This window comes from Bos taurus, chromosome 14, assembly GCF_002263795.3.
Source record: "Bos taurus isolate L1 Dominette 01449 registration number 42190680 breed Hereford chromosome 14, ARS-UCD2.0, whole genome shotgun sequence".
Classification (NCBI taxonomy): Eukaryota; Metazoa; Chordata; class Mammalia; order Artiodactyla; family Bovidae; genus Bos; species Bos taurus.
The window spans coordinates 28,164,604-28,177,230 of NC_037341.1; the positions used below are offsets into that span (position 1 = coordinate 28,164,604).

Consider the following 12,627-nt stretch of genomic DNA (forward strand, 5'->3'; position numbering starts at 1 on the left):
TGAGCACTCATGGTTGGAGTTGCTCTATGATTCTAGGATTCTTTGCGAGTCCTTAGCACCTAATGCTTGGCCTATAGTAGGCAAAGTCAAGGACGGTCACTGGAACTAAAATAGTGAGCTCTGTTGTAGAGAAGAAGAGAGTATAGCATTCACTGTGATAAATTGCTCATCATATACAATGGGAGGGCTTCCTTCATAGCCCAGTCAGTAAAGAATCTGCCTGCAGTGCAGGAGACCTGGGTTCAATCCCTGGGTCAGGAAAATCCCCTGGAGAAGGAAATGGCAACCCACTCCACTGTTCTTGCCAAGAGAATCCCATGGACAGAGGAGCCTGGCAGGCTACAGTCCACGGGGTCACAAGAGTTGGACACGACTTAGCGACTAAACCACCACAACCATACAGTGGGAATCAATAATGTATATATTAGTATGCCAGTTAAAGTTACAGTGGTAGCCTGTCCGAGGAAGTTAAAATAGAAAGGACTTGAGGAGGGTAGGGGAGCTTTACTTTCTTTAACTTGCAATTGAGTGTGTTACTGCAAAATAAAAAACTGCTAATGTCTGGAGTATATTTGCCCAGTATAAATTCGAGTCTACATAGCCATCTTAACTATTTAGGTAACATTTTACTGAAACTTTACTTTGTTATAATGACTGCATCATTTAACTTCTACTGTATTCTTTCATTCTTACAAGTCCTTATTGATCAGTAAACAGACTGAGGTGAGATTTTTAGTTTAATAGATTTTTAATTCCATATAAGAAATAATTAGTGTTTTTGAGTACCTGTAACTTTGGGGTACAGTTCTAAAATATGATACTCTTTCCTTAGAAAGAGATGAAGCCCTGCAGCTTAAACTGAAACAAGCAAGATATAATTGTAATAAAATCCCTATTAAATAGTTTCAATTTCCAGAACAGTCTGTATAATTTAGTCATTTATGCTATTTTATATTGTTGAGTATTTCCAAAGAGTAAGTTTTAGTCCCTGATAGAAGTTTTTTCACAGTTGGAGCAATTTTGATTCTGAGATGAGATGATGTTAGGTCTGTCTCAGAGTAATCAAGTTTGTGTTGATACAGAGGAAATTACTTGAACAGTAGGTATATCTTTGTCAACAGTAAACATTTTCCTGGCAGTTCTATACTGCTTTTTCTCAAGTGGAACATTTAGTTTAATGCTTTCTCATTGTCAGATTATAGTTGTTAACTGTTGTATGGTTGAAGTTGTCTGTTAGTGAGTTCATTATGGTGAACAGAAGCAAACTCAGTGTATAAAATCCCACTTTTCATTTGATCCTCACTGTAATAAAAGATTTCTCTGGAAGATAGGTTTTGGCCCAGGATGTATCATACTTGATAGAATAAACTTACATATTTAAGTGAGTAATTCTATGTTAAGACATTGGGTGTTCTTCTGAATAGTCAAGATGGTTCCATTTTTATTGTAGTAACACTCTATTGTTAGCTTCATAAATAACTCATATCTATTACGGTGTGAACAATCATCCTTAAATTGAATGGTATTTCAACTGTTTCTTTTTCTTCAGCAGCAAATGCATGATTACAGTCAACCCTCCATGTCCACAGATAAGAACCTGTCGATATGGAACCCATGGATACAGAGGGCCAGCTACTGTGAGGGCCTTGAGCGACCTTGGATTTTGATATCCACGGGGGTACTGGAACCACCTCCCTGCAGCACATAAAGTAAAAGACCTAGGATGTAAAAAAGCTACATGTAAACAGATTCACTTACGAATGACAGTCTGGAATATAATAAGTTTATTATTTTCATTTTATCATAGTCCAAAACCTCCCTCCAAAATAGGGTTGCATGTTGATTCCTCTGCTTGTTTTTAAGAACTTGTTACTGGGTCCCAGATAAGTTCCCCCCGCACCCCTGCCCCTACCAGAACCCTATCGTGAATCTTGCGCTAGTCATCCTTTATCACCATATATTTAGACCCTGTGTGTTCTCTTCTTAACTGTTCCCTTATTCATTCAACAGATAAAGGTTTACCAGTAAGCCGCTTAAGGTAAATAGCCCTTGCTTTGTAGAACTAAGAGTTTGGGGAAAGACAAATATAATTGTAAAATTTTGTAGTTTTCACTGTTGAAAACTTCATGACTCTTATGGAATTTTTTTGCTAAGTATTTTATATTTTTTTCTGCTGTTTTAATTTGTATTTTCAGTCTTCCCAGTTGTTTGCTACAAGCTTATAGTGATGTCCTATATTGTGTGACTGTACTAAATTCACATATCAATTCTAGTAGTTCTAATAGAACATCTAGGATTTCCTGCCTAACAGTCATATCATCTGCCAGTAGAGACCATTTTCTTTTTGATTTTTATGCTTTTTTCTTAAAGTTTATTACTTATATAGTGTTAAAAGGAAGTAAGTCATTTACCTGTAATGTTTAGGTGATGACCCCTCTGAGGACACTGAAGAAAATTTTTGTTTTAAACTCTCTCCTACCTTTAAGGGTATGGGAGTTCTTAGCTCATCTGTTAAGCTGTGTCAAAAAGACATGGGCTGGCGAGTAAACTTCCTCCCAGAGTTCATCTCCACAGGCCGAATTCTAGGTGTTGGTCTTGAGATCTCCTGTGCCTTTGCTGAAATCTGGGTGGGGAAGAGCCGTCAGATACCTGTATCTGCTTGGTTGATACCTAGCCCTCTATTCATGGAGAAGAGAGGGAGGAGAGATTTTTCTGCAGACTGTTTTCTTGTTTTGTTTTTTTTTTTGAATTGTCATTTGTTATTAAAAGTAAAAATTGAGTTCTGTGAATCACTTTTGGAAAGTTTGTATCCTAAAGATGTCTGAAGTGCTGTCTCCTGAACCAGCGCTAGAGGCTTCATCCTTTTCCAGGTCTGCTGGGCCTTGGCTCCTTTGTGTAATTCAGGTTTCCTGTCTCCCTGTGTTACTTCTGTGTCATATGTACTTGGTTTTAAAACAACACTAAAGGTTATATCACTGATAGATAGCTCGTTTTTCCTTAGTCTCATGCTTTTAGTGGTCTATGAGTAATAGCATATCCAGAGATTTCTCATAGTCAAATGTTTATTTAATACTGACAGTATCAAGCACTGTTCTAGATCTTGTCATATAAATGTGGGGTACTTGAGGGTTTTTTCCTAAAGCAGAAGTGTTGATGACCTTGTAGACTTCAGGAGGAATTGAATTTTGTTGAAGGACTTTATACCATGCTGAGGACTTGCAAATTTGTATACTCACGCTGGACCTTTCCTTCTTTCTCTAGACTCATGTATCTAATTGCCTATGTAACATCGTCACAGTTGTTTCATAAGCATCTTAAATCCAATATGGCTTCTGTTTCTTTGTCTGCCCCAGACCTGCTCCCCCTTTGTAGAGGGCCATTGTCCTTCCAGAATAATTTGTTATTTCTCTTTCACACTCCATATGTAAACCAGTCTGTTGGTCAGTCTTGTTGGCTCTGTTTTCAGAATATATCCTGAATCCAAGTGCTTCTCACTAGCCCTGCACCCTTCATTATTATCATTACCATGTTGGAGGATTGTTGTGCTGTCCTTACTGCCTTCCTGCACCTACCTGTGCTCCTCTCCACACTCTGTTATCATCAGAACAGCCCATAAGAGATCCTTTTGGGACAAGTGAGACTGGATTCAGTTTTCTCATGCTTTTCTGAAGTTAGTATCAAAGTATTACTAACCTCAAAATACATCAAGAAATATTCTTTCTTTTCCTTATCTCTAATTCTGGGATAATTAATCAAATGCATTTATGAAACCATGAATCTGGTAGTTTTTAGTTTTTTAATTGTCAGTTAAAGTTCTTTAGTTTTTATAAGTCTCTTCAAGTCTTCTTTTTACTGTTGAGTTTGTTTTGGCACGTTGTATTTAATAAATAATATTTTTAGCAAGTTGTTGGTTTTGTCTCAAACATTTTTGGCACATTGGCATTTGGGACCCTATGGACTGTAGGGTCCTTTTCCAGGTCATGTAGGTCTTCCAGGGTCCTCTGTCCATGAGCTTCTCCAGGCAAGAATACTGGAGTGGGTAGCCATGCCCTTCTCCAGGGGATCTTCCCCACCCAGGAATTGAGCCGGAATCTCCCACATCACATGCATATACTTTTTACTGTCAGAGCCACCAGGGAAGCCTCATATTGGTGTTAATCAGATCAGATCAGTTGCTCAGTCATGTCCGACTCTTTGCGACCCCATGAATCGCAGCATGCTAGGCCTCCCTGTCCATCACCAGCTCCCAGAGTTCACTCACACTCACGTCCATCGAGTCAGTGATGCCATCCAGCTATCTCGTCCTCTGTCGTCCCCTTCTCCTCTTGCCCCCAATCCCTCCCAGCATCAGAGTCTTTTCCAGTGAGTCAACTCTTCGCATGAGGTGGCCAAAGTACTGGAGTTTCAGCTTTAGTATCATTCCTTCCAAAGAAATCCCAGGGCTGATCTCCTTTAGAATGGACTGGTTGGATCTAATAGTATTTTAAATTTTTTTTAGCTATATCAGTCTTCATATTATTTATGCTTTCTTTTTTTAAAAATGAGTCTTTTCTAGAGATTTTTCTATTGTTAGCTTCTTTTACCTCCTCCCCCCAACATCAGTGTTTATTTTTGTTTTCTTGTGCTGTCTTTGTTTTTTGTTTTCTGTTAAATTGTTCTCCTGGGTCTTATATTCTACTTTGGGGGACTTAACTGCTGCTCCTTTCCTAACATACTGAGTGGATGATGAGCTCATTTTTCAGCTGAAAAGTATATATATTTTCAAATCAACACTTGTAAATTTCTAAGTGCTATTTGAGGGCTTAGATTTAGTATATTGTACTGGTGTAAAAACTTTGGAATTTTTGTTATGGTTTTTTGGGAGACTTTTAGAAGTGTTTTAGAATTTCCAGTGTGGAAACATTTCGTCGTTGTTACCTGTTTGCTGTTAAAATTGATGTCAGAAAATGTGATCTGTATGATACCTATTCCTTGGTATTCAGGTTCGTTTTCTGGTCTAACATGTAGTTCCTTTTTGTAATTGTTCATTGTGTACCCTGCTGTAATTATTTGGCTCAGTTTTCTGTTTTCTGTATATTCAGTCTTTATTTTCACCAATTTGTCTTTATCAATTACTGAGAGAAATGTGTCTAATTCTCCTACTACAATTAAGAACCTATCAGATTTTCTTTGTAATTCTGACAACTTTTAATATATGTAAAGTTGTATTTTTAGCTTAATACTGCTGTAATTATAAAATGTTTTTCATTCAGTATGTGATTGTTTATCTCTAACAATGGTTTTTGCCTTTAGAATCCACTATAACTGTATATATCAATCAAGTATATACAGTTGATTGATTCAGTCTTCATCTGGCTTGTTTTTCAGTATTTTTAACTTTTCTGTCTCCTTATGTTTAAGGTTAATTTCTTGTAAATCATTTTTTAATACAAATTTGAGCTCTTTTGTGGTTCTGTTGAACCTACATGTTTTGATGGCTTTATTTAAATGTGTATTTCTGCTGCTTTATATTTGTGCTTTCTCATTAATCATTTCATGGGGAAGAATGAACAGTGAGCCATTTGTTACCTCCTGTGTTTTATAATCCAGCTAATTATAGCAGGCTTCACCATTTCTTGTACAAATCTGTTTCCTTCAGCTGAGAAATACACTTCCTTTATGTTTAGGCTGATTTTTTTTTTAAGCTTTAGGTACCTTGTAAAATTAGACTGTAACTTCCTGGTTCCAAATTATTATTACTTTTTTCCAATTTTGGGGGGTCTTTTTCCTTTATGCTGTTGGATTTTTGTTTTTGTTTATCCTTTTGGAAATTAGCTCGCTTTGTGTCTGTTTTCATTTTTGTTTTATTCTTTAATTTCAGAATATCCCACTGATACTTATGGGTGCATAAAATAGTTTATTGGTGGTTATTTGTATAGTAGGACATTTATTTGTTAAACTTTCTGTGTTAAATACTGTTATTCAAGTTGTAGAAATATACACAAATGAAGAAGGAAGGGCTTCAGTAACAAAGAACTTTAGGTTGTCTTTAAAATCTTAAATAATTTTCTGATGTCACAGAGGATGGGACATCAATTTTACCATTTTCAAAGTATGCACATATTTATTATGGAATCTGTATTACTCATGAAAAAGGAGTAGTGAAACCAAAAATAGAGTCTTAGGATGTATTAGACACAAGTGGCTTTCAAACTATGGTCCTTGGACTGGAAGCATTAGGATCACTTGTGAACTTGTTAGAATTGTAGGCTCAAAAAATAAGTATTGCGGGTGGATATTTGGTTAAAAACCATCATGAAAACGTCACTCAGTTTAACTTTTGTTCAAGGGATACCTGCTTTCTTAAAAGGAATTATTAGTAATAAGTATTAATATTTATTCATATGAAGAATTATGCTGAATGTGAGAGTATGACATGGAGAAATTAACACTGAAAGCTTAATTGAATGCAACTCTAATGCACCTCTTTTCCTTTCCTCCTGACCCTACCTCAGCCAGTAGTTTTCAGATTGCTTCACAGAACTTAACAGTCTATTTGATACTTAACCATCAAGAACTCATGGAAGGGGCTAGAAATACATTTATTGTAGCAGCCTCACGTAAACAAAATTCTGTGGGAAAACAGGGCTGTGGAAGGGACCTATAATCTCTTGAACTGGGTCTTTGTATTTGGAATTGTTTATTTTAAAATGGCTTGTGGTACTCCCACTGAGGTGTGTGTAGGTAATAGTGAATCGTTTTTGCCTAACTACTTGAATTAGTATTTGAAGAACTTCTTATGGACATGGTTTTCTTTCTGTGTGCATCTAATTTAAATCGCTAAACAATGATGATGTTTCCTTAAAGGTCTTTGTGTTTTTCTTTCAGGAGAGAAATAGAAACAAACAATAACCCTATGAAGATGTCCTGTTAGAATCACAACACTAATGATGTAGACTCTGGAAATGCCTAATAAGTCAAAGACAACGTTATTAAAGCTTTTTTCTGCTTAAGGTGACATCTTTGAACTCTAACAACACAGAATTGACTCTTCTTGTAATGGTTTTCATCAGCGCGTCTGCCCTTATACTCTCACCAAACACACTTGAGAACTGTAACTCCGTCAAGCACTTTCTGTCCTGAAGCTTTTACCAGTATCTGCTGTCTTTTGTAATTATGCATCCTAGCTAAGGCACAGAAGACTGAATGAATGCAAGGATTCATTAACTCTTTGAATTTGTTAAATACTAACAGTTAACCATTAGAAGTGGTTCAATGATGTAAGAGTCACACTGCTTCAACTTTTTCTTTGTTGTAGTTTTTAAATTGTCAATTTTTAGCTATTTGACAGATTAAAAGCAAAAGAATCATGCCATACTTAGTCCTGGAGTTCAAGTCTAAATGTTTATGTGAAAATTATTGTAGTAAACTTTTAATATGGCAAAGCAACCTTAAGCTCTATTTTAGCCAAATGAAACATAATCTGAGATTATATTAGAACATTTCCCTTGTCTTCAAACTGTTTGGTGTAACAGAATATTGATATGCAGCTTGGTGGGTCTCACCAGTTAATGCACATTCTTCTCCCCTCCTTCCCCCAATAATATGTATACTGAAAAATGTGCATTTGTCTGAGGAATTATTTTGTTTGCTACCACTTAATGAATCTCAAAATTTTGAGTAATGTACCTCAGTCTAATCAGACTTTTTATGACCTTTATAACTACATTTAAAACCCTTAATTCCTATTTCTGGGTGTTTGCGAGCCTGATTGCTATCATGAAGTAAAAATTTATTACTCTAGGTATTCACTAGCTAAATAAACATAGTTCTTGTTTAGCAAGCATATATTGTTCCTCAAGTCCTTTCTCCGGCTTTTGCGGTGTCCTGGCATCCTTAAAATATTTGAAAATATGGCCTTGATCCATGGATTAAATCAGTATCTAAGTGAATGTGTTGATGTTTTATTGATCAGATCTATATAAATGGGAATACAGCATATATCTGGGTATTCTTATAGTTATCTTTTTAACATCTTATTTTTTTCATTAATGACATATCAACGTTAATTTTGTATCTTGAAACAAATTGATTTTGTATAATTAAACGTGTCAAGCATCTGTATTACCTGATTTGATGGCATATGGTTATGAAATAATGTACTGCCCCTTATATTACGGTTCCAAAAGGAGAAAGCTATGTAGAAAGATACATTAAGGATGGAAATAGCAATATAGTAGATTTGAATACCTTGGTGTTTTGCGTTACTCCACTTATGTTTACATCATGTTTAGAAATGTTTTCATTACTATGGTCTTTGGTCACTTCAACTCAAAAATTTAGTGACAGATATTTCTTTGAGGCTTTCATTTATATGATTTTTTTTGTACAATATTTTCTTAAAATGTACAAATACTGTATTCAGGTGAAAAAAATACAGTATTTGTAGATAAATTGTAGTGACTTCACAGTGCTTTGGTAGTCCCAGCATAGTTATCAGTGTTTACTGAAGGGAACATCAAAATATTAATAGTGTATTACAAAAATCAAGACTTTCTTAAAGGAAAATTGCACCTATTTTACCTTTTTCAGAGTAAGCCATGAAATCTTGTAAGATATCTCTTAACTATTTATAATGAAAGTTGGCGTTTGGGTGTAGTCCCCGCAGCAGCGTTCCACGTCCCTTGGGTTACATGGTGGGACGGGTCAGAGGACTGTTGTCACTCTGAAGGTCCTGTGGGAGAAAACTGTGCAGGAGTGACCTGTAGAAAGGCTCTGAGTCCTCTGAGCTGCTCTTTTTCTTGGTGCTTTATTAGCAACTCTGAATATTTTTTATAAAACTAGTTGTTATTATTCACAGATCGAAACTTGTTTAATTTACAGTAGGTTTCTGTGTAAGAAATGTCACAGAACACTCAGCAGGCAGGCTGATTGCAATAGCAGACTCAGAAGTGTCACCTGTAATTCTACTCCTGGTGAGGAGTTCCTCCCAGTGCCTTTAACCTGGATTTCTAATATTAAGTGAAATGGGTGCAGCATTCCTTTGGGAAAAACAAAAACAAAACTTTTCAATCGGTGAATTTTTTTTTTCCCCCTCATTTAAGTTTTCTTCAGAGTACCTACTTCTCTCCCTTCTTGGTCTGTCAATGTACAGCAGAATGTTTTTCCTCTTAAGTGAAAGGATCGCAGGTTGTCCCATTAGCACAAGGAATGGGAGGTTTCTTAACTCCCGGGACCCAGAAGAGTGAGAAATTGGGCTCTTCAACAGGAGACTGACCCGATATTTTGAGCAATCACAGATTGAGACATTATTGGCCCAGTAAACTCCTTGCCTAATGTTTTTCCAAGATCCGGTTTGAATGTTTCTTAATTAAAGTTTATCTTATATGGGTGTTTTATTTTGAAAGGTATTATATATAGTTTGTATATTTAACAGTAAGGGGGAAAATGTAACCAAAATTAGTATTCTTTCTCTATACATATTGGTACTTGAAGACTCCTTTCAGAAGAAACCCCAGCCTTTTCCTGAGTTCAGTCCTTGTTTTAACTTAAGTGATCTTTTTAATTCAGAAGCTGTGTTCTTTTTGAATACCATGCATGGGGGTTAAAGCTGATGTTAAAACAGTTTGCAATAAAAAAAAAAAAAGAATCAGCTTAAGTCATTTAATCATTTCAAGTGCATTCTGCATCCTATAAACATAAGTTTGAGAAATTTAAGAGAATTGTGTTTCATTAAGTTTTGCATATCTTTTGTTATGCCATGTAAATTCCCTTTTTCATATGATTAAAGAAAGGTTATGATAAAATGATTAGTTCATTTACATTCACTTGTAGCAATTACATGAGAATTTGAATTTTGTTGTGTTTGGGTTTGTTCATTCCTGTGAATGATGGTACAGTTAGGTGAGATTTTCTGTTATGGTACCCAAACTCACCATTTGGTCCTCTTAATCTTTGAGGGTTTCAATAAAAATTGTTCACTCATATCTGTGTTCTTTCCATTTTATCTTTATAAATATACATTGCCTTCCAGAAAAATGTTAACGTTTTTGCCAACTCTGTTAGGAATTTCCTGATTGACATATTTCTCAAGTACAAATAGATTATATCACTTTATTTAGTTGGCCATTTGAAATTAAGTAGGGGAATTATAGAGAGGAGGAAGGCTAACAGTTTATCCTAATCTTTATCCACTCCAGTGAGCTTATTGAATTACATACCATTAATACTAAACTTAGAGGAAAAGAGAAAGAGGCTTATTTAATGGGAGGAAGTCTTGGTACCAGCTGTCTAATGACCATAACCTCCCATTCTTGGGACCAGGGAATGCTTTTTAATAGTGTGTACATTATCCTTTGGGCTGGTTACAGCTTATGGAGGTAGGGTGGTGGTGACTCTGAATGGTGTGTTGGTAATCGTAGCTGGGCTCTGTAAAGCACTTGTTCAGACGGGGGAAACCAGAGTTTAGTTTTGTGCTGCATACAACACAGTTAGCCTGCGATCAGGACATTGTTTTACAGACACCCCAGGTGTCCACACTGTGGCATCACTGGAAGCCCCCTTCTTACTGTTCATCTCCTAAAGAGAAGGTTTGCCTCACTTCAGCAGCTTATATTTGAGGCTACTTGTTTCTGGTTGGGACTCTTACTTGCTTGGCTTTATCTTCATGACATTAGATTCAGTAATTCTAGTCTAGGAACAATCTTGCAGTTAGAAGCTAAGTGACCTAAGTCGTTTGCTTGCTTAGTTGACCCATGAACAACACAGGTTTGAACTACATGGGTCCACTTGTACGTGGACTTTTTTTAGTAGTAAATATGAGTGTACTACACAATCAGGTTGACTGAATCCATGGACTCGGTCATTTCCTAATCTTGACGTGTAATCTTTCCCCATCTCTCTTGGTGCATCACAGTGAGGAGCAGAAGTCCCTTGTAAATCACCCACAGATAGGACAGTTTAAATACAATTTATTTATGAACATTGCACTAAATTCAGAATGTGTCTAGTCCATAACTTGAGTTACTTGTACAACATTGGAACTAATTGTAAATAAAAGTTGTTATAAAATTTAGTGTTCAAGTAACATGTGAGTTCAGAGTTAGTAGCACTGTGGGTTGGGGCTTCCACATCCTGCTACCCTGGGCCCTTCCAAAGAATACCCCTTACGTAACACAGCCAGAGGTTAGCTGCTGGAATGTCATTTTGAAACATTGTTGGCTACTTCTGACATGTTTGTAACCCGAGTAGAATTATTGTATAGAGGAGGATTTTAGAATTGGAAATTGGAAAGTCAAACAGTCACTCTTTTTTTATCCCCCCTTAGGAAATTTACCCATTTCATGGATAGGTTGCAGTTGCTCTACATTTTACCCTATTAATGTAGAAAATACTGAAATAGAAGCTGCTTTGTAAAATGACAAAACATTGTATCCAAAGATAAACTATGTTTTACACAATGGTTCCTTTTCCCTTAGTATTAAATTTTAAATATCTATTTCTTTTTGTTAAAATGATTATTTTACATACTCCATAAGTATATCTGCATCACAAACAGCTCAGTAATTCTCATACGGTTTCTAGAGGCTTGTAATAGGAAGCGCACACGATTCCTTCTAACTGGTAGACTGACCCTGAACAGATCACTGTGTGGTCAGTGCTGTTAAGTTCAGGAGGTTGGCATAAAATGCATCTTAGCTTCTTTGCAGTTCTATATTTTTACAACTTTATGATTTAAATCACTTTCTAAACTTGACTTACTCCGGCAATGAGTGTTCGTTCGAAAGTAAGTCTGGAAACCAGTAAAATTTATGATAGTTATCTTTTGTTTATTTCAAAATATAGGTACTAAAAACCTCAAATTTGATTAATTGCCTCTGATAAAATACAGCCACTACTTCCCTTCACTGAGTCTTGAAGTCTAGTGGTTCAAACCGTGATCTTAGCGACCTCATGGACTGCAGCCCACCAGGCTCCTCTGTCCGTGGGATTCTCCAGGCAAGAGTACTGGAGTGGGTTGCCATTGCCTTCTCCCGGCTACAGTCCATGGGGTCGCAAAGAGTCATCAGGACTGAGCGACTTCACTTTCACTTTCACTTCTCACAGAACAACTGAGAAAACGGTACAGAGAGTTTCCATCTACTTTGCACCCAGTTTCCTTTCTTGTTAACATCTGCCATTAGTCTGGTACATATGTTGTAATCAATGGATTGATATTGATGTGTTATTTTTTTTTTTTTTTCCCTAATTTTTGTGTGGTTTTACCAAATGTCCTTATTCTGGCTCAGGGCCCCATCAAAGATAGATACCACATTACTTTTCAGTTGTCATGTCTCCTTGGATTCCTCTTGACCAAGATGGTTTCTCACACTGGGTTTTGATGACCTTGATAGTACTGAGAAGAACTGGTGAAATATTTTGTAAAGTACTCCTTCTTTGGAACTTAAGTCTTCCTTATGATTAGACTGGGGTTACAAGTTTTTGGGAGAAAGACCACACATGGGTAAAGCTGCCATTTCTACCACATCATGTCAAGGATACATACCACCGACATGCACCTGTTGACTTGACTTTGACCGCTTGGCTGTGGTAGTGTCAGATTTCTCAAGTCACTCTTCCCTCCTTTCCATGCGGGGCTTTGGGAGGAAG

The 12,627-nt window shown here is 36.5% G+C and overlaps 1 protein-coding gene across 20 annotated transcripts in view; it reads left to right on the top strand.

The window, feature by feature from the left end:
* The window catches only part of YTHDF3 (YTH N6-methyladenosine RNA binding protein F3), a 33,435-nt gene extending 23,467 nt beyond the window's left edge, over positions 1-9,968 (top strand). For 12 of the 20 annotated variants that reach the window (XM_059893235.1, XM_059893240.1, XM_005215467.5 and 9 more), the window contains 3 exons: positions 1,550-1,709; positions 2,011-2,038; positions 6,868-6,928. In XM_059893235.1, coding sequence (XP_059749218.1) covers positions 1,550-1,708 — 159 coding nt within the window. In that variant the 3' untranslated portion in view covers position 1,709; positions 2,011-2,038; positions 6,868-6,928. Of the gene's footprint in view, positions 1-1,549; positions 1,710-2,010; positions 2,039-6,867 lie in introns of all 20 variants that reach the window. The other 8 variants (XM_005215474.5, XM_025001565.2, XM_025001563.2 and 5 more) reach the window with 5 other exon arrangements.
* The last annotated feature ends 2,659 nt before the right edge of the window (positions 9,969-12,627 follow it).